General features: G+C 43.3%; 2 protein-coding genes across 2 annotated transcripts in view; both read left to right on the top strand.

Annotated features, from left to right (window-relative positions):
• fstl1b (follistatin-like 1b) overlaps positions 1-8,971 on the top strand; it is a 34,460-nt gene extending 25,489 nt beyond the window's left edge. The window contains exons 6-11 of the mRNA XM_036545947.1: positions 172-302; positions 2,080-2,198; positions 5,170-5,282; positions 5,659-5,769; positions 6,153-6,259; positions 6,738-8,971. Of these exons, the coding sequence (XP_036401840.1) occupies positions 172-302; positions 2,080-2,198; positions 5,170-5,282; positions 5,659-5,769; positions 6,153-6,259; positions 6,738-6,779 (623 nt within the window). The 3' untranslated portion in view covers positions 6,780-8,971. The remainder of the gene's footprint in view (positions 1-171; positions 303-2,079; positions 2,199-5,169; positions 5,283-5,658; positions 5,770-6,152; positions 6,260-6,737) is intronic.
• An 839-nt stretch (positions 8,972-9,810) lies between these two features.
• Positions 9,811-16,252, top strand: lrrc58b (leucine rich repeat containing 58b). The gene is made up of 4 exons (XM_036545561.1): positions 9,811-10,517; positions 14,024-14,152; positions 14,392-14,669; positions 14,975-16,252. The coding sequence occupies exons 1-4, from the start codon at positions 10,063-10,065 to the stop codon at positions 15,166-15,168; spliced, it is 1,056 nt and encodes a 351-aa protein (XP_036401454.1). The 5' UTR covers positions 9,811-10,062; the 3' UTR covers positions 15,169-16,252.
• The last annotated feature ends 8,840 nt before the right edge of the window (positions 16,253-25,092 follow it).

The raw sequence follows: 25,092 nt of genomic DNA, 5'->3' as shown, positions 1-25,092 counted from the left end.
GTAAGTGGACATCATTAGGGCTGAAGGCCCTCAGTCTCATCACTCTTCCGCTAAAGGACCATAAGAATAGGATAAATCAGTCACAGAGATGGCCTGCATATTTGATGAGTCCTGGATGAGTATTCTAGTTGTCTTGTTGCTGACACGCTGTCCCCTTCCGCTCCACTCCAGTTGTGTGTTACCTGGGCGACCGCAATGAGCTGCGAAGCCGCATCATTGAGTGGCTGCAGGCCGAGGTGGTCCCCGACGGTTGGTTCTCCAAGGGCTCCAACTTCTCCAACATCCTGCTCAAGTACTTCAAGGTGGGCATGGCGAGTGGGAGGGGCCTTTGGTGTGGGGAGTATGAGGGCCAAGGTTGCAGGTTGTAAAAAGGTAGGGTTAAGGTCAGCATCATACGATGAACAAATCCACAAAGGTAGTTACAGCCAGAAATCTGGCAGTAGTACAGAAGCCTTACGCAACATGATATGGCTCCACGGAACTCCACTGTGCAGCCCCAGGAGATGCCCGCAGCCTGGTTCCGAGAAGGTATGCAGACATGCTGAATGGAGATGGTTAATAATATCTCTCTTTCAGTCTTTGTCTGTCTGAGCGCTGGGGACCACTGATACGCACTCCAGTTGCAGGCCTGGCTTGTGCAGAAACCTGACCACAGCATTTAAACAGGCTGTGAGTTTGGCCTGAAGTCCTCAGGCAATCCCAGGTGGTGGTCTGTCCGCCGGCAGTCTGTCCATTTTCGCTACGTCTGTACCCTCCTGGATGTCAGTCAGGCATGTTCAGAGGCATGCTGGGTAAACAGTTTATTGGGACCTAGGACAATAGGTGACAGACAGCCCCCACTCCTCTGCAACACACCCCCTTGCACCCACTGTCTCCTGCACCATCTCCATGGCAACTGTGTACCCCCAGGGCTATCAGACACTGTGCTAATTTCACCACGCAGAGGGGTGCACTGTCTCCCCCCAAATCCTCAAAAGCTGCCTTTGTAGAGCTTGGGTTATTTATGTGACAGCCATCCCAGGCATGTATGGCAACAATTACTTTTAATGACTTGGTGTCACTCCTGTAGAGCAGGACCCCCTGCCATTTTGCTACAGTGAAGATCATCTTAAAGGGGCAAGGCATACAATATGAAGTAACTACTGCAGTCCCTCTATCAGTTGCTGTTCAAGTACCGTTTATCACAGCTTTGACCTTAGAATGGTTAATGAGTATGTCTGCTTTGGAGTAACGTTCCATGCTCTTATCAGCAGAATTATTTTTCTGGCTCTCATTATGACTGTGACATTTTATGGATCTCCTCTCTAATCATAGTTATGTCTCTTGTTCTTGATGAATAGCATGCTAAAAGTCAGACAGCTGTTGGTTACCACATCTGTCAGTCATCTTAAAACTGCTGCTTAGTGGAGAGGTGGCAGTATCATTTACTGGAGAATAAGGCCCTTCATCAGAGAACCCTGGGCAAGCATTTTGGACATTTTGGAAAGCCCTCGTGATGTGCATGTACATTTGCAGTCTGTACTGAGACAGGAATAGTCAAATGCCAGACAAAAGCACTGCCCCAACAAAGTGCCAAGACCTCAGCATGAACTCAAAAGGATGTCTGTTGCCAAGCAGCAGCCCCATATCCAAACTTTCAAACCTGTGACATGGAAGGGGCAGCTCCAGTCCGCTCAATAGAAAGCTGTCTTTTCCTTTCTTCCCTCTCTGTCCTTCCCTTTTCTGTTTCTTTGCTGAGAATTGCTCTGTAGAAAGGCCATCACAGGGGCTGCTTAACATTCTCAGCACCACCATGTAGACTGCTGAGCTACAGTTCTGAATGTCCCCATGAGACCGTCTCCCTGCTGATGCTGTAAATTTGTATTTAAATATTCCCCACTGCGATTAGGAATAAATAGGAATATTTATTTATTTTCTCCACATAGATTAGATTTGTGTTTGTTGGAAGTTTACATTTTCAAAACTTGACTGTTAGTCCACACTGGTAGACCTTTCCAAATGCCCCAGTGCTGAATATGGGTAACCACAAAGCCCCACCTGTCGCCCAGAAAACTGTTCAAAACTGTTCTCCTCCCACAGAGCTACGATAATGGAGACTCTCAGCTGGACTCTGCCGAGTTCCTCAAGTTCATCCAGCACAACGAGACAGCCGTCAACATCAGCTCCTTTGCTGACGAGGAGAGCAACCACCTGCTCAGGTGAGTGCCAGCTGTACATCTGGACCCTGCCAGCCTAAGCCCAAACCAGCACAGTCCCACCCACCTCACAGACCCCCACCAGTCCTCTGGGCAGCAATGGAGATTGAGATGCCTCCTTTCAACAACCAAGAATCAAGAACCCACAAAGATAGATTTAGGGGGTCAGGCGCTCTGTATGGAAAATGGAAACTGGACACTGAGTTTCCCTTCCTGGTATAGCCTGGCACGCTGTGTCCTTCAGTGCATCACCAGTTTGAGTTCATTCATTTTAATTGTGTCTTTTCCAGCAGATCAGCCTCACACATCCCCAGTGCACTGCGGTCAGCAGTAAAATGAGCTCCCTTTAACAACTACATATTCAGCTAGTCTTATTTTAATCCCACTAACTATATGTACTCCTGTTATATGTCATACGCCGCCAGGCATCTCCCGTTCCCACCTTACACCCTTGATAAGTGCATAGTTTCACAACAGTTCAGAGAACACAGAATTACCAAGACTTGCCTATATTCCACAATGTTTTCATAACCAAGCTCTGAATGAAGTCTGGTTTCTGTAACAAAGACTCTACACTTTCTTTGTTGAATGTAGATGGCCTTTCATTTCATGCCAGTAATCCACAGTGAGCACCTCATGTCATGAAGCTATGACCTGCAAGTCATGCAGACACACTTTACACTCAAGCTTGATTAAATCCCTCAATTAAAAGGGTCTGAAACATAAGCAGACCTCGAATTAAGTTCCAGCTAATTAGCAGTGCTGATAACTTTACCAGGAGTTCATTTGTATCTGAAAAGTGCTTTTAGTAATTTGGCTGCTTTGTGGGTGCCGCAGGAATTTAACAGAAGAAATTACCTAAGGCCAGCTCAGAGTTGGCTCTGTCCAGCAGGTTAAACACACAGTTTTAGTGCGGGTCAGTTTGCACTAGTGTCGTCTAACAGCAGGCAGTCCAGTCCATGTTCTGTTTCTGTCTTTTTCAATTTTCCGCCTGGCTCGTGCCCGGACTCTTGGTGAAGGATAGTGTTCAGTGTCGAAATAAGTGCAAACATTTTTGGAAACGTTAAAATGGGAAATAATGATACAATTTGTGTTACATTACAAATGTTAATCTGGGGGTGTAACACAGTTTGTAATTGAAACAGTCGATTCAATGGGCGGCAGTGTAGCATAGTGGTTAAGGAGCAGGACTCGTAACCAAAAGGTTGCCGGTTCAATCCCTGCTAGGACACTGCTGCTGTACCCTTGGGCAAGGTTCTTAACCCACAATTTCCCAGCTGTATAAATGGATAACATTGTAAAGAACTGTAACCTATGTAAGTCGCTTTGGATAAAAGCGTCTGCTAAATGAATAAATGTAAAATGAATCGCTAATTCTTCATTCCCCTTTTGCACATGCTGAATGTAGAAATTACTGGGACAGGCCATGCCTCAGTTCAGGGACACAGAAATGTGAAGTATGCTTGAAGGCAGCTGAAGGACAAATGTTTGCAGAGGTTTTCTCTTTCATACTGGGCATTACATAATATTCTCTGCACAGCAGACCACCTTTATCCTATATTCTCCAATCGTACAGCTGGATTTGCACCAGGCTAGCTCACGTTGCATAACCTGCTCACAGGTATGGCAGTAGTCTCAGTCACATGGTCACTGAGTCTGAGGGGTGTGGTGCCCCCAGTGTCTCCTGCACACACCCACACAGCAACAACAACTGGTCAGGAGAGGGGCATTGTAGGAGCTGTAGTCCCTTCTGCACACTCTCAGTACTAGCAAGTTGATGGTACCTTTCCCATTTCTCCCTATCACAGTTCCAGCCCAAAAACAGGTCAGCTATGACTTTCAGTAGGTGTGGCTCTGTGAGGACCATTTATGCAGGGAAATCGTAATACTAATACATAAGGCAATTGTAATACTGACAATAGCAGTAACTTCATTCTAGCTCATGTTTTACATAACTTTAGAACCTATTCACAGGGCCAATAATTAACCAAGAACTGAGCACCACCTTATTTAACACTCATATGTGACATGCTGTTCACTCACTGTCATTTACAAACCGATCATATAAAGACTTTGTCAACATTGCTCCTAACAACATCCCAACATTTGTAAGTTAGAGCAGGGACACAGTGACTAAGTGGCCCCAGCTATCATCTAGGTGGATAAAAAAAAGATATGAAGAGGGATGTGTACTCATCTTAAGAAATGTATATCAGGAATAATCTCATGAGATACTGAAAAGTAACCTTCTTCTCATGCTTGTAAAGCTTGGTCCATTTGTGGAAAAACTGACATATTTTTCTCATAGCTACCCGTGTTGCAGAATGTTGAATATTTACTAATATACTTACTAACTTACCAATACTAATTTTTACAGCAAAAATGTCACAGCCAACCACAGGACTCTCACACCAAGCCATGCTGGTAATGTTGTAAAAGGACACATTGGCAAGCCCTGCCCTCTGCCCTGTGAGCACATTTGGCACAATTCAAAATTCTGGACTAGTGCTTTTGTCTTGCATCAGTTCATTTGGCTTGGGTAACTTCTGTACGAGTGTGAGGTGAGGGCTCACTGTCTGCACAGGTCATATCAAACACCTCCCTCTCTCTCTCCCTTTCTCTCTCTCCCCCTTCCACCTCTCCCTCCCTCTCTCTCTTCCGCCCTTCTCTCTTGCTTTCTCTATCTCTCTTTCTGTCGTGAATCATTGGATGCAGAGGTTAGGGTTTGTGGATTAGAGAGGGATGAGGGATTGTTTTGTGAGAGCTGTGTCCATTCTCCATTTGGACTTGATATCTGAGGTCACATGACGTTAGCTCTCATTACAGATCTCCCCTGTAACCAATCAAAATAAAGCAAAACGTGGTGTTTCCAGAGTGTGAGAGGAGAAATCATGGAGTACATGATAAAGTTTCTGAGAAAGGCTGAATGCATGTTGAAGTTGTGTATTTTGTTTTACTTTCTGTATGTCTGCAGGAGCCTATGTGTAGATGCACTCATTGAGCTTTCGGATGAGAATGCTGACTGGAAGCTAAGCTTTGATGAGTTCCTCAACTGCCTGAAGCCAGGGTTCAACCCACCAGAGAAGAGTAAGCTCCCTGCAAGGACTCTGACACAGATTCAGCCAGTCAGAAAGCAGGCACATGAGATTTCATAAGAGAGAGAGAGTAGTTTTGAAGGAAGTTAGTGACAGTGAAGGAAGGGTGCCCATCTGACCTGCGTGACCTATAGCCAGTTGCATGCTGAGACGTTCCAGCTGAAACCGGCCATAAGAAGGTAAGATAACAGCTAATGAGAGATGAGGTAGTGCTGTGCAGCCTCCAGCGTGGCAGTACTTCTCACCATCCCCAGAGACAGTGCAGCAGACTGGAAAACTAGGCCTCCTTCTAAAATGTTCTCTTCAGAATGAGTAGAGTACCACACAGAGTGTGTATCTTAGAATGCCTCACTCCTCTCTGCCTGCAGAGTGCGCCCTGGAGGATGAGACATATGAAGACGGTGCTGAGACCCAGGTGGAGTGCAACCGCTGCGTCTGTGCATGTGGTAACTGGGTGTGCACAGCCATGACCTGTGAAGGTAAGACTGCACAGCTTCCTGTCCTTGGATGCAGCCCCTACATCCACTTCTGTTTACCATCTCTCAGCAATGCTGAGTCACATGAGGGCCACAATACCCCCTGCCCTCAATTACAGGTAGCATCAAGACTGAGCAACAAGCTGAATGTATTCCAGGACTCCCTATTCTCCAATCACCTTTCCTCTCCCTCCCACTCTCCCCCCAAACCCCCCCCCCCCCCTTCCTCTGTCTCTTTCTCTCTCACTCTCCTCTTCCACTCTCTCTCACTCTCTCCCTTTCGCTCTCCCTCCTCTTTCACCTCCTCTCTCTTGCTTTCTCTCCTTTGTCCTCCCCTCTTCATCTGTCTCCCTCCTCTTCCTCTCTCCCTGTCTCTCTCTCTTCAGGTGCTACAGGTAAGGATAAGACCGTGGTGGAGGAGACTGACGGGACAGATCAGGAGATGACTGAGGAGGAGTGGACCCAGCGTGTGGCTGAGCTCAACAAATACCAGGTCAGTGAGTGACCAAAGGTCAGAATATCAGGTAAATTCCTCCAGATATGCAGCCTCAGCTGAGCAGGTGGAGGGACAGGACCACCCTATTCCCTAGCATAACATTACTGTCCTCTTTCATATTTACTTTCATGTACAAAATTCTCAAACGTGTAAAACAGTATCTGGCTAAAGGAAGTGAGATATAAATATTCCCCCCGGTGGTAATGTGCCGCATTCAAAAAATCTTTTCAGAAGGAAGGAATGACTCATGCTGATTGAGCGATTCAGTGTTGTGCTGTAGCTGTGACTGTCTGGTTCAGTGCCATCAGCAGGGTCTTTGAGGACGTGCACTTTGGACTTTTACAAGCCCTGCACAAATAAACAAGACACGCAGTCCAGCAAAACATCCATCATCAGGGTGAAGCAGGATATTCGTCTGGGCCTGGGCCACATTCAGCTGGCTTGTGTTGACCCAAAGTGCCTGTTTCTCCCTCAGGAGACAATGGAGAAGATGAAGACGAGCACTAAGGAGATGTAGAGGAACCTGAAGACCATGAAGAGAGAGGAAAAGCCCTTGCATCACTCCTCCATCAATCGCTATCAGGCTGAAGCTTGAAACTTTGTACTGTTGCTGATAAAAACATTATCATTATTTTTTTTATTATTTGATATGACTATTAATTATGATTTTTAAAAAGTGTATTATGACATTTTTGTTGCTGATTGTTAGAAGGGGGTAGTTATTTGTGTTCGATGTTACCATATAAAGTGCTGTAATCTGTTGGATTGTATTACTGCAGGCCCTCCTGGCAGTTTGAGTGGGGTTTTTTGCATACTGTGTTTGTCCTCTTAATAAAAGAAAAAAGTTTGGAGCCATAATGTAAACAATAGCAAGAGAGCGCTATCGTTAAAGAGAGACAGAGAGGTGGGGAGAGAGAGGGAGCGGTGCAGCGGAAAACCCAATAAGGAGGAAGGAAGAGAGAAAGGGGTACAGTGCACGGTTTTGCATGGGATGGCTTGGCATGGGCTGGTTTGGAGCAACCTCATCTTCAAAGTACAGACAGCACTGCTCCAGTTCAGACTAGTGATACCTGGCCAGGTTTCTCATTACACCCCCTTGGTCTTACAGTCTGGCACTCCAAAAACCTGGTGATTTTATAATGCTAATTAATCATGCCATATCAATTCAAAGAACAGCGTCGCCACACTGTTGCCAACAGTGTTTTTGCCCTCTTATAAATCACTTAATGATGTGATAGAAATTCTGGAACTTTTTAAGCTTTGCAGTCTGATATTGCCAGGTGAGGGCTGCGTCCGTATGCATCACATTGATAAATTAATAAACTTGCTTATCCCATAAGTTTGTCTGAGGGCTCAGATTAGATCATAACTTTGACCCATGCACTCATGGTAAATTACAAAACGTAGACTGATAGCAGATCCTGTCTTCAGTCCAACTTGGAGCTCTGACACAACGGGTTAATTTGGTTGAAGTCCAGACTTAAATTTGCAGTGGCTGTAAAAGTGAGTGCTTGGAAAATGATGACGCCTTGCACGTGTCTGGAGTTTCGGCCACCAATGTAGTCCAACACTCATGACAAACCACACACCCCTCTTCCCCTCCACAGTAACAGCAGTCATGTGACATTTTGCAAAGGTGCTATGCTTCTATGCTTTAGTCCCATTTTCCTCAGCATTCTTTTAACCTGTTTTATTGTTACGGCTGTTAATGAGCAGGAAAGCCCTGCTGTTCAGAAAAAAAAATGTGTGGGGGGCTTCATTCTTTCATCTAAGCAAATCCATAGCACTACGATATAGTGAAGTACTATTTGTGGAGAGTATCCTTTGCTTCATCTGTCTAATATAGCTTTAGGCCATATAAATGCCCAGTATTAGTTTAAAGCATTATAACGTGATAGCAGTTTTTACAATGCATTTGCTTAATATGTGTGATTGCTTAGTGACCAGTTGTATTCACCTCAGCTGCTGAAATGTGTGCAGTCAGGTCTTTTTGGTGCAGAACAGACACATCAGCGAAGAGGATCCCCCCAGGGATAATGTGCACACACTGCCCCCAGGGTTAATGTGTACACAGGTTTTGTATATCTGGTGTGTCAAAGTCGCTATGTCAATAGTAGATGTCTAATGCAAGTTGACTTTCAGGTGGTGGGGGTGAGATTATTGTTGAAATAAGGCATACTCTCTGTGTTGAAGCCAAAGCCTGCTGTGAGATTTTCATCGATGTAAATGCATCCAGGTAAAGCATTACTCTGGACCCAGCAACTACTCTATACCTTTTGCTTTCAAAGATATAATCACTATCAACTCTGTAGCTTAGGTGCATTTTTATAACTTTTTGGAAGATCCCACTAATGATATGGATATCATGTGTGGTTATCAGTGCCTTAAAACCCTTTAAAAACTTTATCTGCAGAATTAGATCCCTCCTTGTCCTGCAGAATTTGACTACAATTGGAAACAGCACAAAGTATATTTGGCAGTATTACCTTAAACTATTTCATTTTGTCTTTCTTTTTGTTCTGTTTTCCCAGTGTGTGTGTTTGTATGTGCGTGAGTTTGTGTGTGTCCCTTCCTCATTCCTGTCACACAGAATGAAAACATTTTGTGTTCTTGTAAAGGGCTATTATAACGTTTACTCACTCATTTTATTACAATGAAATGTCATACCGGTATTTGGGGTATACATGCCAATAAAAAATATGACAGATATTTTAGCGACTCTGGGTTTGTTCGACTGCATCGGCTCTCTGCGATTGCCTGTGTGTGCTGCGTATTTGTGTGGCGTCATGATGCGTGTCTGTGTTCGTGCGAGTGTGTTTGTATGCAAACATCTGGTATGGCGCGTGAATAACAGATCACCACACACACACACACACGAAACAGTTCACGCCCTCGAGAACATCAAAATGGTTGCATTCATTGTCCCCAAGATTTAATTAGCATGTTCTTTGATATGTCCAAATGAATGCTGTAAAAATGTTAGAACATATCCTAACGATCCGGATAATGTGATAGGACTTATGCAAGCTTTCAGTAACATCAATGGGCGTCGCGGTAAATTAGAAAATGCTCACATCAATTTCAAATTTGAAAGTGGTTAATGACTAGTTATATGGGAGTATTTAATCAGTCAGGTGAACTGCCCTTATAAAGCTAAATAAATGAGTTTCAGCAGGCTGCCTTGTATCATGTAATGCGCGTGCTGGGTTGCATAATGAGAGGAACGCGACACGTGCAGCCTCATGCGGTTCCAAAGACTACTATTTCAGTTTATGAGAATTTCCTCAGCTGCTGTTGTGGTCTAAGACAGCAGCTTGGGCGTACCTGAACACACGAAAAAAGTGTAAGAGTTACTGAAAGTTGAGCGATGGTCATGTTTTGTAACTGTGTTTAAACATCGCTCCTAGAAACATCCCGACATTTGTGGGTTAATGTTAGGGCGGAGACACGCTGACTATCAGGCCCCGGAACATGTGATAAATATGGTCTTAGGTTGAGCGGCCGCGTATTCTCTGATATATGCAGGTTCCGGGTGGTGTCGTTAGGAAGCGAATGTACGATTTTTGTGGGTCACTTTTTAGACACCTAAATAGTGTAGTTAAATGAGTTCTGCTGTTACATCGGATGAATGCGTTTCGCGGAGAACGTTTCTACGCAGCAAACGCCTGTTGCTTTCTCTTTTTGTCTACTGAATTATTATTTAAATACCGTTACCAAGAAGAACCCATTCTTCTGTCTGTTCTGGAAACCATTTACAAAACTGTCCAGTACATTTTTTTGTTGAGTTGAGCTGATCAAAAATGGAGGTCTTCGATGGAGCTGACCGCGGGGAGAACGTTTTAGATTTGTCTCGACTAAATCTGGACAGTTTGAGTCTCGATAATCTTAGCGAGGAGCGACGGAAAGAAACCAAACAGCTGTACTTGACTTACAATCGGCTGGCCGTACTCCCCGAGTCGGTCTGTCTTTTCGCAAATCTCGAATTTTTGGATATCAGCAACAACGGACTATCAGTAATCTGTGAAGACATCGTTAGGTTAACCAAGCTAAAAACGCTCATAGCAAAGAACAACCGCTTGGATGAGTTTTCGCTGCCCAAGGAGTTCGGGTCTATGCAGATCGAGGTTTTAAACTTCAGTGGGAACAGATTTGAAGAGCTGCCCACCCAGTGCCTGAAGTTACAGCGGCTGCAATCGCTTTCTCTAGGGGGAAACAGACTCAAAACTATTCCGGCAGAAATAGAAAACGTAACGAGGTATGTGAATGTATTCGAAAATCACAATCCTTCGTAGCAGCATCAGCGCTGCTGGATGCAGTATGTTGGTCTGTAATGTATTAATACACCCTCCGTTGGATCGCCAGCGGATCCCATTTTACAAAGTGTAAATGGGAAGTGGGTCATGAACTTTAGGCTGTATTTACATGGGTATATTTTTTAGAACGTTTATATACTGGTAAAGAGCGGTTTTGACTTTGGGTTATGGCGACTCAACTTCTTAGGCAAGGTTTAGGACGAACGAATGATTATTAATAAACTACAGTTCTTTGGCACTAGACTCTACTCTACTATTTCCGCAGCGAACCACGTGAAGGGATAGTATTTCCTACACTACAGGCTGTCACAACCCCGGTTAACCTCAACCCTTGGGCTGAAGCTGTATCGAGTGGTAGGCCAATATAGCCTAATAAAACCCAGGTTTGATATTTCATTTGGATCTTAGTGCGATTCAGAAACTTTTTCAATTTTCCGCCTGGCTCGTGCCCGGACTCTTGGTGAAGGATAGTGTTCAGTGTCGAAATAAGTGCAAACGTTTTTGGAAACGTTAAAATGGGAAATAATTATACAATTTGTGTTACATTACAAATGTTAATCTGGGGGTGTAACACAGTTTGTAATTGAAACAGTCGATTCAGTGGGCGGCAGTGTAGCATAGTGGTTAAGGAGCAGGACTCATTACCGAAAGGTTGCCGGTTTGATCCCCACTGGGCCACTGCTGCTGTACCCTTGGGCAAGGTACTTAACCGACAATTGCCTTAGTAAATATCCAGCTGTATAAATGGATAACATTGTAAAGAACTGTAACCTATGTAAGTCGCTTTGGATAAAAGCGTCTGCCAAATGAATAAATGTAAATGTTAGAAAATATTTATGTTCTACACTTCCTTAAAAATGGTTTAATGCACTTGTGTCTCTAGCAGCTAGCTTGTACCTTGTTTGGCCAAATGTTGAAACTTGGTAATGCAGCACTTCTAATATTGTGACTCCGTGTATGGCTTTTGCTTGTGCTCTGCCTCCCTTGTAAGTCGCTTTGGGTAAAAGCGTCTGCCAAATGAATGAATGAATGTAAGTTTAGTAAATGAATCGGTGCAGGAGCGGTTATGCAATGCTAAATACATGAGGCGAATGCGCGTAAAATCTGTAGAACAATGTAGAATTTTGCGCCTATAAATTACCATGAAGAAGCCCTGGAGTGTAGTCCTTATCGGATATGTAAGTCGTGTAATAGGTATTTTTGAGTTCACGTGTCTTCTAAGTATTGAAAGTCTGCTTCTTTTGTAACGGAGTGAACACGCCTTCCTCCAAGTTGTGCAATGTTAGACAACTCCACCCACCCTCGGCAGGTGCGGTATATCTGTATCGCATGCCGCTTGGCCTCCATTTTTGTATCTTCTGTTCTTCTACACATATTGTTACACTAGCTTTTTCTTCTTAATTTCAGACATCCGTCTGTTGTGATAGATGTGTGGTGGTAAAAAAGCCTCTCCCTCCCTCTGGGTGACAAGGGGTATTTGAAGTTTTCAAGGAGCAGCACAAGAGCAAAATACCAATAAATGTTTCATTTTGGGTCTTCACACAGTATTAAAATTTTGCTGGAATTTCTTGGATGTGTAGAAATGGATCTTAAGGCTGGATCTCTGGGCTCCTGTCCTCTTTGCCCAGGTGTAGGGGACTGGTGGCGTGATTAAGATCTTTATAGCTGTGATCACGCAGCCAACCCTTCGCTGTCACACTGACACAGTTATTCCCAGCACGGTGTCACAGAGTTTATGGTACTTTATGATGAAAAAGTAAAACACCACCACACCTTTTACAGGGCAGCATGACAGTGGTCAGTCTTATTACAGGGGATGACATCAGAGACAATTCAATATTTAGCCACAGAGTTGGATTAAGAAGTAGGTATTCTCTCCCTTGATGTCTCCATATTTCTCTTCCACTCACTATCCCACAACACCATACTAATCAGGGCCTAGGCTAAAGATTTAAAGCTGGTTACAGTGATTCTTTAGTCCAGACCCTGATTATCATGGTGTGGGATACATTACAATACATGCATTTAGCAGACGCTCTTATCCGGAGAGACTTCCATTGCAGTAGAACGTAAGTGTATCCATTTGATTTAAACAAGCAACACTGTCAGAACAGGCTCACAACACTACCGGCCCAGTGAGTGTGAGCGTAACACTATTCAAGCCCTACCACAAGTTAACCTGTGCACTCTGACAAACATCAAGTATACAACGATACAACAGGTCCTAGAACACTAATTCATAATACATCATAATACTACACATCAAATTAACATCAAATGCAAGGATAAACGGAAAGTGGATCCTCTCCAGTCTGACTTGAACAGAGATGGTATCCAATCCGGTATCTAGGTCTAAAATATTAATAGTTATAATTGGATGCCTTCTTTATAAAAGATGTTTCTTTTCAAAGGGATGCCTTTCACTTGGGCATGCTAACCCCAACTGCTGGCCTCCCCAAAAGGTGCCAGCTCGTCCCCATCGCCAAATTTCACTCCTTGCCCCTTTCAGAGACAAAGTGGGGAAATCTTTCACCATAACAACAGGCTCACTCAATAACCAGGATGGCAAGGGGTATTTGAGTGTGTCCTGAGGTACAGACTCATGAACATTCATCAAGAGTCAGGATTGAATACAGAACATCCCTAGCTACCACAGTAACACAGACAACACTTGGTACCAGCCAGAATTGTGACAAGGAAGTAATGAGGATGGAAGGAATGGAGGAGCTGTATATCTGTTTATTAAATAACTGGCGATGGTAATAGCCATCATTTGAAATGCACATTGCCATGTTAACTAGCAGAAAAACTGCCCGTGCACACACAAAGCAGGTCAGTAGAAAGCCGGGCCTGTCCTTATTGTCTTGCCATCTCATACATTGCCTCTCACTGGTGTGAAAAGTCCTAATTTCCTTTTTTGCTCCTGTTCTCATTTGGTTTTGCCATCTTTTCTCCCCTGACAAAAACTCCACACAAAGGCCACTGTGCAGGGCATCAGACTTCTGCTTCCTCTGTTTGGGTGCTTGGCCTTGGCTGGTCTTGGAAAGTGGAAGGCTTTCTTCTGAAGGTTTTTCTTATCAGAGGAAGTGTTTATGAGGTTTAGAGGGAGGACAACATGTATGATACACAAGAGAGTAGAAAGAAGCCTCCATGAAGCAATGCTGTCATCCTAAGTTAGGCCACAGAATATCAGTGCAGGTGTGTTGAATGTCTGAAGATGAGGGTCAGGCCCCTGTCCACTTTATTGTAAATATCTGCTCCATAATGTAGTATTAGCATTAACCCTGTCCAAAGATTCACAGTCACAGAGCTGGACCCTGTCATTTCATTTGTAATGTGGGACATGCTGCTCTTGCTACTGATGGCAGCAATAGTGGCTGTCTGTGTTGATGTCTGCATTGCTTGGCCTTCAGTTGTACTGACCACTGGGGTTTCTCTCTCTGTGTAGTCTAGAGCTGCTCTACCTGGGAGGTAACCTCATCAGCGCCATACCCCCTGAACTGGCTAACCTGCCGTGCCTCACTTACCTGGTGCTATGTGACAATCGTATCCAGAGTGTCCCACCTCAGCTCACCAGGTAAGCACCCTTGCCCTGCCCCGCCCTCATGACCACACCCTCACCTGCATTTCAACAGGTGTTTGATCGATAGGAGCAGTGGCAGAGCACCAGGCTCCACCTGCTGTAGTCACTATTGATGGAAATCTTTTTCGATGCACACTTTTCGTTGTGTTGGACTTCAAGTCAGTTGTTTTTTAACTCTGGGTGATAGCGCAGCCACGATGACACTCACACCCCTTTTCCTCTGTCCCCCTCAGACTGCACTCTCTGCGCTCCCTAAGTCTCCACAACAACCTGCTGACCTACCTGCCACGAGAGATACTCAGCCTGGTTCACCTGCAGGAGCTTAGCCTCCGCGGCAACCCTTTGGTGGTGCGCTTTGTCAAAGATATGACCTATGACCCGCCATCCCTGCTGGAGCTGGCTGGGCGCACCATCAAGTCCAGAAACCTGCCTTACTCTCCACATGACCTGCCTGCCAACCTGGTCCACTACCTGGACCTCGCCAGCAAGTGTCCCAACCCTAAATGTGCAGGTAAATAAGGTGCTCTGTGTGTGTACGTGTGTGTGTGTACGTGTGCGTGTATTTATGCACGTGCGTGCGTGTCTGTCTCCTCTTGCTGATTTGTCTTCTCTCTGGGGCGTTAGTGGGTTTGACCTGTGTGAGCGTGTGTTTGCATCTTGACTTGTTTGTCTTTTCTATGCAGGTGTGTACTTTGAAATGCATGTGTGTGTATGTATGTCTTGCTCCTGATTGGCCTTTTCTCTGCGGGTGAGTGGTTTGACCTGTGTGTGTGGGTTTTTGTCTGCCCTGAAACGGAGTTCATGTCTCCTCCACAGGTGTGTACTTTGACTCGTGCGTGCGGCAAATCAAGTTTGTGGACTTCTGCGGGAAGTACCGGCTGCCACTCATGCACTATCTGTGCTCCCCAGAGTGCAGCTCTCCTTGCAGCTCCAACCCACAGAGCGACGCCGATTCGGAGGACGAGAACAGTGTGTCCGCAGACAGACTGCAGAGGGTGCTGCTGGGATAGGGTGGACGAGGAGGAGGGGCTTAGGTGCGTCCAGCCACATTGGAGACTATGGGAGAGGGGCTGTGGTCTCTTCTCACCACAGCATTACTGCAACAACCCCAACCCACCCCCATTCAGAGGCCAAGTATTGCTCAGACCTGAAGACATTAACTTTCTAATGAGTTATTCACATAGTGCAAGTGAGCAAGTTTACTGCTGCCAAGTTCATAAAATACAGGGAATGGGACGGTTGCTTTTTTTGTTTAATGAAGAATTTTATTTTTCCTAATGCAGTGGCATCTCTTGATTATTTATTGTTGTTCATTTTCTAATGTAACTTCATCTTCTGGAAAAAGTATATGAAACTAGACAGAGCGAAGCATAGCATGTCTTCTGTGCATGTAAGATGGAATCAACCAATCACAAGTTTCAAAGTGCCTTTAACCCAAAATGGGGGAAATATTTATGCAAATGGTGCTTATTTTCCATACCTAACTGAAGATATGTGTGTCCCCATTTGCTTTGCAATCTTTCAATGCCAGTATTAAAACTCTGGTAACCAAGGACACACCATTATATGACTCAATCATGGAGAAAGCTTATAGTGTCATAGGAAGGGAGTTTTATTATAACTTTGGGGTCTATTCTTTGAAACATAAGCCTGGATGTTGCTGGTGGGGCGATTTAGAGGAGGTGTGGAAAAAATTCTCTTGAATTCGCTCTGAAGTCAACTAAGGGACAGGTAGGCCTGGTGGCTGGACACTTTCTCCTCCAGGTTACTGTGTAACTAGCCTACTGCTCACACACCACAGTCCAAAGGTCAACAGCATATACCAACATCCTGTTGTTATTTCTAATTTTTGCTGTGGCACCTGCCAATATTTCTCCTGGTTCCTCTTGTGGGTTTCCTGTGTCCTCCTGGTTTCTGCATTTTTCTCTTCAGACGTCTTTAAGACGGAACCATGAAAACACTTTACAGGGAAAAAGAAACATCACACACTTGCACCTTGACTGTTTTAGGTTTTAGCAATGTTTACTGTATTGATTTTGCATTTGTGAGTAAAATTATGCAAACCATTTTAACAATTTGTTGCCTTTAAACAAACCCTGCTTTATCATCTTTCATAACAAATATTTGCTCTAAAACAATGCATTTATGTAAAAATGTACCATGTAGCTAGGCATAACACTTAATTTTTGTAATAATTTGCAGAAATGTTTTACTAAGCATGTGCACTTTTTTCATTAATATAGATTGTACAGAATGTATTATCCATAATAAAGTTTCAGGAGTTTTCATGCTGACAGTTTTCTGGACAATTCTATAAAACAGCGTTGTAAAGTCTAGGGGCCCACAGTAAATACAGTGCCATGCAAAAGTTTGGGCACCCCTGGTCAAAATTTCTGTTACTGTGAATAGCGAGTAAAAGATGACCAGATTTCCAAAAGACAAAGTTAAAGATGACACATTTCTTTAATATTTTAAGCAAGATTACTTTTTATTCCCATCCTTTACAGTTTCAAAATAACAAAAAAGGAAAAGGGCACCTTTGCCCTTTGGGCACCCTGCATGGTCAGTACTTAGTAACACCCCCTTTGGCAAGTATCACAGCTTGTAAACACTTTTTGTAGCTTTTGAGTCTTTCAGTTCTTGTTTGGGGGATTTTTGCCCATTCTTCCTTGCAAAAGGCTTCTAGTTCTGTGAGATTCTTGGGCTGTCTTGCATGCACTGCTCTTTTGAGGTCTATCCACAGATTTTCGATGATGTTTAGGTCAGGGGACTGTGAGAGCCATGGAAAAACCTTCAGCTTGCACCTCTTGAGGTAGTCCATTGTGGATTTTGAGGTGTGTTTAGGATCATTATCCTGTTGTAGAAGCCATCCTCTTTTCATCTTCAGCTTTTTTACAGACAGTGTGATGTTTGCTTCCAGAATTTGCTGGTATTTAATTGAACCCATTCTTCCCTCTACCAGTGAAATGTTCCCCATGCCCCTGGCTGCAACACAAGCCCAAAGCATGATCAATCCACCCCCGTGCTTAACAGTTAGAGAGATGTTCTTTTCATGAAATTCTGCACCCTTTTTCCTCCAAACATACCTTAGCTCACTGCGGCCAAAAAGTTCTATTTTAACATCATCAGTCCACAGGACTTGTTTCCAAAATGCATCAGGCTTGTTTAGATGTTCCTTTGCAAACTTCTGACACTGAATTTTGTGGTGAGGTCGCAGGAACGGTTTTCTCCTGATGACTCTTCCATGAAGGTCGTTTTTGTGCAGGTGTCGCTGCACAGTAGAACAGTGCACAACCACTCCAGAGTCTGCTAAATCTTCCTGAAGGTCTTTTGCAGTCAAACATGGTTTTGATTTGTCTTTCTAGCAATCCTACAAGCAGATCTCTCTGAAAGTTTTCTTGGTCTTCCAGACCTCAACTTCCAGACCTCCACCGTTCCTGTTAACTGTCATTTCTTAATTACATTACAAACTCAGGAAATGGCTCCGTGAAAATGCTTTGCTGTCTTCACATGGCCTTCTCCTGCTTTGTGGGTATCAATTATTTTAATTTTCAGAGTGCTAGGCAGCTGCTTAGAGGAGCCCGTGGCTGCTGATTGTTGGGACAAAGTCTGAGGAGTCAGAGTATTTATAAAGCTTTGAAATTTGCATCACCTGGCCTTTCCTTGCGATGATTGTGAACAAGCCATAGCCCTAACAAGCTAATTAAGGTCCGAGACCTTGGTAAAAGTTATCTGAGAGCTCAAATCTCTCAGGGTGCCCAAACATTTGCATGGTGCTCCTTTCCTTTTTTCCACTCTAAAATTGTACAAAACAAAAATAATACACTAATTTTGCTGAAAATGTTGAAAAGAATGTTTCATCTTTAACTTAATGCCTTTTGGAGATCACTTCTACTCACTTAACTATTCACAGTAACAGAAATTTTGACCAGGGGTGCCCAAACTTTTTCATGGCACTGTACCTTTGGTCTCTCAGACCTGTCACAGAGTGCAAAACCAAAACAAATATATGGGACTCAAAATGCATCATTTTGTTTCAAACAAATTCAGTTTCAGTACCTTTAAAAACATTCTAAGATTTGACAACCACGGGAGTGCCAGAAACAAATGGTAACTAATACTGTTGCTAGCAGTGAAATTTGTAGTGAAATGTAGTGCAATACATTGTCAGTAATAATTTCTTTTTAAATTCATAAAACCATAAAAGCATGTTGAGCAGCAGGATGGTATCAGCTGCACTGGAATGATTTTGGCTCACTGTTTCAGCTCCACATTACCCAGTCTGGCTCTGACTGGGACATATGTTTGGACCCAAGACATAACTGAAGGACCATTGCTTTACTCCAGTGAATTTTAGAGAATTGTTTGATTGCATTAGATGTTGCAGGTGACAGTTTGCTTCCCTGTGTATCTGACAGGCCTACAATATGTTTAAACATTAGGGAGTAACAAAACAAGCCAGTGACTCACATTGCTTGTAATTATCTGTAGAATCTTTTATATCTCCCCCCATTCTACTGTATCCTCACATATTTACTGACTCTGAGTGGCATCTCTGGCACAGAAAGCCTGGTGGGGCACGATAAACTCTGTATGGGCAGCATCTGATCAGTGAAATCACAAATGCACACATTAACATAACGTAAGTGCATGAGTTAGTAATTCGTAATTTTTGCTCTACTGACAAGGTAGTGAAGGTACTAAATTTAACTTTTATTAAATTGTCGGCTTGATTAATTAATATATTGCCTTGCTATTAGTAGTGGCTAACATAACTGTGATAACTAAGGATGGCTAGCTCCATAGCAACACCGATACCATAAACAACGCTTACTAAACGTCTTCACCTATGTCATTCTATTATTTTTATGCTGGCTGCTCTCAGCATGGGGCTAACATAATCATGCCCCACAGCATGTTGAAAGCGCGTTGAAGCACGCAGTTACTTGGTTAAACCAACGCTGGTGGGCCGGCCCCATGCTCACCAAGCGAAGACTGCTAGGAGAAGTACTGACCTTTACGCAACAGGTACAGGAAGATATTTGGAATGTATCGGACAGCGCTACCATTGTCATATGTAAGAAACACGGAACAATGTTAGTTACGAAGAAAATATATATATATATTACTTGCTACACTGAAGAATTGATCATGTCTTGCACTGCTCCACGCAACATCTGGTGGGGCCAGGCCCCACCGGCCCCTAATGTAGAGACGCCCCTGCTGACTCTTCACGTTTTATTTATTCATGACAGGCTTCAGATAAGAGTTTGCTTTAATATATTTTTCCTTTGACAAGAGGCAATTGGGTACTGTTGCATTTTCATTTTCTTGTTCCTCAGAAGTGGGACAACCACCATGATGTTTCTAAATAGGTCTTTTCTGAATTGTTTTCTCTCAATAGTTCACATCTGATTCATTTGCATGTGAACATGATTTCATTGCACTGCCAGAATACAAAGTGACCTCCTTTTCACCCCAAAACAAAAGCGCTCGTTTGGTGTCTTTATATAGGCTTTTCTGTGTTGCTGTTTTGTCGTACATCTTTATACAGCCCCATTCATGCACTCCTCTCTTCAGCTAGCTCTCTCCCTTCCACTCGCCTGGGCAGGTTGTGTTCCTCTTTGATGGCTTTCAGGGACAGTGTTTTTGCTTTGTTGTGTGTTATGTTTGGCAGTATTTCTATGCTGCTCTGCTCTGCAGAGCTCCAGCCGTCTCAGACAGACTTTCCTCAGACTTAGACTAAAGCTTGCTCTATTGTTTTTGTTCAGAGCAGTTTGCTGGTAACCTATTCCCCCAGATTCCTAAGGGCAGGCTCTGTGGGATGGAGGGTGCAGATCAAGCAGCTTACGGCTGCCTTGCCGTCTGAGCTGCACTCCATTGCTGTTGGCGCATAGCTGTGCGATACTGTGGCCTCTCTCCCAGGTACACAGGAGTGGAATGGGTCCTTCCTCTCCTCTCAGGGAACCTCTGCCCCATGTAAACAGATGAAGTGGCAGTCCTTTAAGACCAGCGTGCTTTGGAAAAGCCTCTCTCAGGTGGACAAGTCACTGTACTCAGATGCCAACAGCTTTGGAGAAGATGCACACATGACGCTGCAATAAGCGTAAAAGGAATAACTGTGAAACATTACATTCATTTAGCAGACACTCTTATCGAGAGCAACTTCCAGCACAAGAGAACAGAAGTGTATCCATCCAAGTTTAGATGAGCAACAGTGTCAGATTAGGCTTACAACACTCCCAGACCAGTAAGCATGAGCACATTATCCATGCACCACCACAAGTTAACCTTTGCTAACCTCAGCTAAGACATCTTGGAAATCTAGGGGTAGTCACGTACATACACTACTACATATCACACTAGATCACATTACACATTGTGATACTACAAGAAACATAGCCAAGGCAAGTAGAGCCAAACACAAGGAGCTCAGCTAACAAGCAGAGCCGAACATACAGCAGACATCGAGAAGAGGACAGTTACTGATCTATACCGTGGAAGGAGCAGGAATTGTTCATTATAGGCATTTCAGACCCTTCTAGGGAAGCAGTGTGTCTTATTGGATTTTTCCTGGAGGTGGTCCTGGTGTGTCAGCTCAGTGTTGGCAGGCCATCTGAGCAAAATGGGGGAAAGAGTTTTAAATCTGGGATCCCTCCACAGGGTTACAGGGAGGTTTGCGGTGGCAGACAGCATGCACCACAGGGGGTGTGTGACCATGGTGGCAAAGGCCCGGAGTGATCCACAGCCTGCCTTGGCAGCATTCCCAATAGCAACAACCACTGCAGGAAAGTCGAGACTCCAGGTGACAGCCCACAGGTGTGCACGGGTACAGTTACGCTTGTCGTGTGTATAGCTTCTTTCAGTTGAAACCTGAGATTCTCACACAAAGACGATATAAGAAAATTGGACCATACTGAAATAAACAGAGGATGGCTTACAAGCCATTTGCCCCAGAGACACAACAATGGAACACAGAATTTGGATCCTTCCAGCTTGGAGCACCAGGACAATTCTGCCACAGAATCAGACAGAAAGCAGGATTAAATGGCTACTGGATCAACAGGTATCTGAGAAAAATATTAAGCCCCATCTCATAGTGAAGATCTCTGCCAGGACTAGGTGAAGTACTGTTTGGATCTAATCCTATTTGCAGGTGGGTGTGAGAGCTTATTCCATTTGACTGAGGTTTGGTGTAATGATTGCCTGCCTTTGTGGCCACTGCACAATGCCAGCAAGTAGATTAATGGAGAAAAACACAGTGCGGGATTTATATACTTGTTACAGTCAGGGTTTTGATGAACACTGACAAAATCAATCCACAGCATGGGTTGGGGGTCACTAGCACAGCATTTGTGGTACACCTGGGAGAAGTGGATAATAGCTGGGTTTACATTAATGTGTGATTAGATAACGAACAGGTCCATACTCAATGAGCCATAATGCAAAGGGCAAAGGTAAATCCCTTTATATAGCTCAATGGGAGGGAGAGACTTTATGTTTGCTAAGACCACCCTGTCCACCCTGTGCCACCCAGTGTGGCGTGCTAATACACACCAGACAGGCAAATGAGCTGAAGAGAGCATGCCAGACACACTGCAGAAAACATTACAGAAAATAAGACATGCTGCAGAACACATCGCTACACAGAGTGCACTGCTATGCTAACACAATGTTAAATTCCTTAGGCATGCAGATGACACACCATTATATACCTCAGTGTTACTTAATAATAACAATGCCATAACAAAGATAACAATTGGTGGTATGTCGAAAAACATTTGGATGTCTAACAACTTCCTTCAGTTCAACAAGGACAAGGCAGAAGTTTTAACTGTCACATCAAAAGATAAAAGAAAATAAAAGATCACTTGTGATATTGGCATTAAATGCTTCACCAGAGGTGAGAAACAGAGATGTTATCCTAGATTCAGACTTAAGCTTCCAGTCCCATATAAGAAATAACACATAAGTGGCCTTTTTCATCCTAGTAACATAACTGTGGTTAGACCCTTTTTAGCACATTTGCTTCAAGCAGACTAGATTAATGCAAAGCACCTCCAAAGCACAGTTTTGAGTGATTATTTTTAGTTCAAAATGCTGCTGCAAGACTACTGACTAAAATAAGGAAGAGGGCTCATACTATCCAATACGAGCATCTCTGCACTGGCTGGTGGTTTGTTTTAGTATTGATCTTAAAATACTTGCACTTCTTTTTGAAGCCCTAAATGGCTGTAAAAACTGTAAAAATTGTAACCTATGAAAGTTGCTCTGGATAAGAGTGTCTGCTCAATAACAATAATGTAATGTGATGATGATCTGGAAACATACCAGCCCAAACATGTCCTTAGATCTACAGAGGGTAAATTTTCCTGTATTTCAAAAGTAAGTGACAAATGAATGGGCAAAGCTTGCATGCTTCTGGACTGTGAGATAGCCTTCCTATGCAGATTAGAGAGGCACAAAAAACAACAAATTAATTTTTTTTTGAAAACACAACTTTTAAAATGACCTTTTAGTCAATAAAGGTTATGTTTATTACTTTATTATAATTTTATATCTTTATCTTCTTATTTGTTCTTTCAATTGTTCCCGATATTTTCAATGTTTTTCATTTCTGCATTATGTTGACATTTTACAGCTCCAGGAGATCAATATGATCAAATATGGTTTTTCAACTCTGCCTCTGCTTAGCACTGAGTCCCACAGGTCTGACAGCATGATGCTTTGTGACAAACACATTAGCTCCACCGGCAAGTGCTGAAAATGGCATCATGTCAGCCTGCAGTAAAACACAGAAACATTAGATGGAAAAGTATAGCTTTCCATGGTGATATTTACTTAGAATTGCCTCATAGTCCTCTGTGTGTTACTCAGGGAAGTGTATTGATGCTTGGTTGGTTTGCTAGTTTGCTTCGAAGGTGTCTGTGAGGGCTGGATCCACTGCTGGCCAGTTACTCCTGAGTGAGACATGCTGTATAAGGCAGTGGTGTAGAGACCTGATGGGGACCTTGTGTTTGTGTGCCATGGATGTCAGTCTCATCTGCCACAACCTTTCATACCCTATGATCTTGATTATTCCAGTAATAATCAACTAGCACACCTTTATAATGATTAAAAATATCCCTGTGAACCTAAGTCAATCCAATCCTATTCCTAAGCAATGTATATTCCTTTCCAATCAATTCCATATGGGTGATGACCCTCCATATTTTTTTTATTGCAGGTAAGGATGGTTTGAAAGGTATATTGCATGTAATGGTTAAGGTGAACCACATCTAATTTCAATCATAGATGAGTTTGTAAGGATAAGATAGTACAAAGTCAATGAGTCTGTAGCTCCCAGGGGCATTGCTGTGATTGGTCCAAATGTTTCAGTTATGCATAATGTCTATGTGTGAAAGGTAAAGAGCACTCACCTGGCCACTTTCCCATCCAATACAGTGTAGTTCCCATGCACATACCATAGAATGCCACAGCAAAGTACAGCATAGAGTAATGTATCTTAGCGTATTATACAGTAACACAATATAGTGTAATACATTGTAGTACAATGTAGTACAATATTGTACAATAGTTTATGCTTAAAGTACGGTAGCTCTTCATATATAACATCCTGTTGCAGCCAAATGAGTGCCAGTTTCCCCCCACTGATTGCACCACCCAGATTTACAACTTCAACAAAGCCAGTGTGGCCAAAAATCCACAAGACAAAACCCTGAACATTGCACATTTTATAATTTTTTTGTGGTTCAGAGGTGTCTGTGAACTTGCAAACACACAGAGAAGGAGTTCCTTAGCTGCCTGCTGTAAAAAAGCAGAGCTCATGAAGACAGAGTTAGAGAGAGTTAAACGCATGCAATAAGTCTTTGACTTTCAGGAAAAAAATTTTTCGCAATTTTGCAGTTCAAATAATGCAGTTCTGTTGCTCTTTAGATTAGGGAAGGGACTGTGACTGAATACTGTTTTAGACTAGAACCCAATGCAGTGGCTGAAATGGTCATTGTGAAGTCAAGACAAGGATTTCAAATGCTCATTTTTTGTTAGTTTTGATTGTCTGTTAGCCTAAAACCCTTTTTCCACCTGTAAGGGGCAATGTGGCTGTTAATATGGGTATTAATGCATGTGGTAATTCTGGCAATCTATCTCCCCTGTATGGCAGTTTGTTGACGAGTATTTTGTGCATTTTTCTTACAACGGTATTCACTCCCATGATGACCTTCAATTTGTGTTTGTAACCGTCACACGTCCCTATAACTGTAGCTAGTTAAAACGCAGTGTATCTACTAATAAAATATTCAGTGGCTTGCAACATGAGGCTGGACGCCTTACATCTGCTCTGTTACAAACTTGATCCTGACCACAACGGTGCAATGGATATCCGTCTCAACAGAGCGAGCGAAACATAACCAGGGAGTTCATTTCTGAACGTGGAGTGTGACAACTGATCTGGGCTTGCTGCTGAAATGAAAACACTAATCATGAGACGATTCGTCTATTCTTCCGGCGAAGTTTGTTTTAAACGGCACCACATAGCTTTGTGTGACTATTACTACTTTAAATTGGTCAGCCTCGAACGACCGAGACGTGTCTGCTGTGCTGCTTTTTGTTGACGACAGGAAATACTGACACCTGCTGGTCTACTCATGTATTACATGCTCCAAAACATGGCCTAAGGGCTCTAATGGTGAACTCAACATTTCTGAGCTGGGATGGTAGCACTTCAATGCAAAGTTCAGAGAACACTTCACTTCGTTGTAATTCTTATTTTGCCCTATGTTTCTGCATCATTGATGTTTCCAAATATTTACCATCTTATTATTCTGTCATTCTGAGCGATAAAGTGCCTCCCCTTCCTCAACTGACAAAGCCATGCTGGTCCAGCATAAATAAACGAAAAATAATTACATTTTGGTAATGAAAAAGGCTATTTA

This window comes from Megalops cyprinoides, chromosome 14 (genome assembly GCF_013368585.1).
Source record: "Megalops cyprinoides isolate fMegCyp1 chromosome 14, fMegCyp1.pri, whole genome shotgun sequence".
NCBI classification, from domain to species: domain Eukaryota; kingdom Metazoa; phylum Chordata; class Actinopteri; order Elopiformes; family Megalopidae; genus Megalops; species Megalops cyprinoides.
Note: the sequence above shows the minus strand (reverse complement) of the source record. Positions and strands in the feature narration are given on the sequence as shown.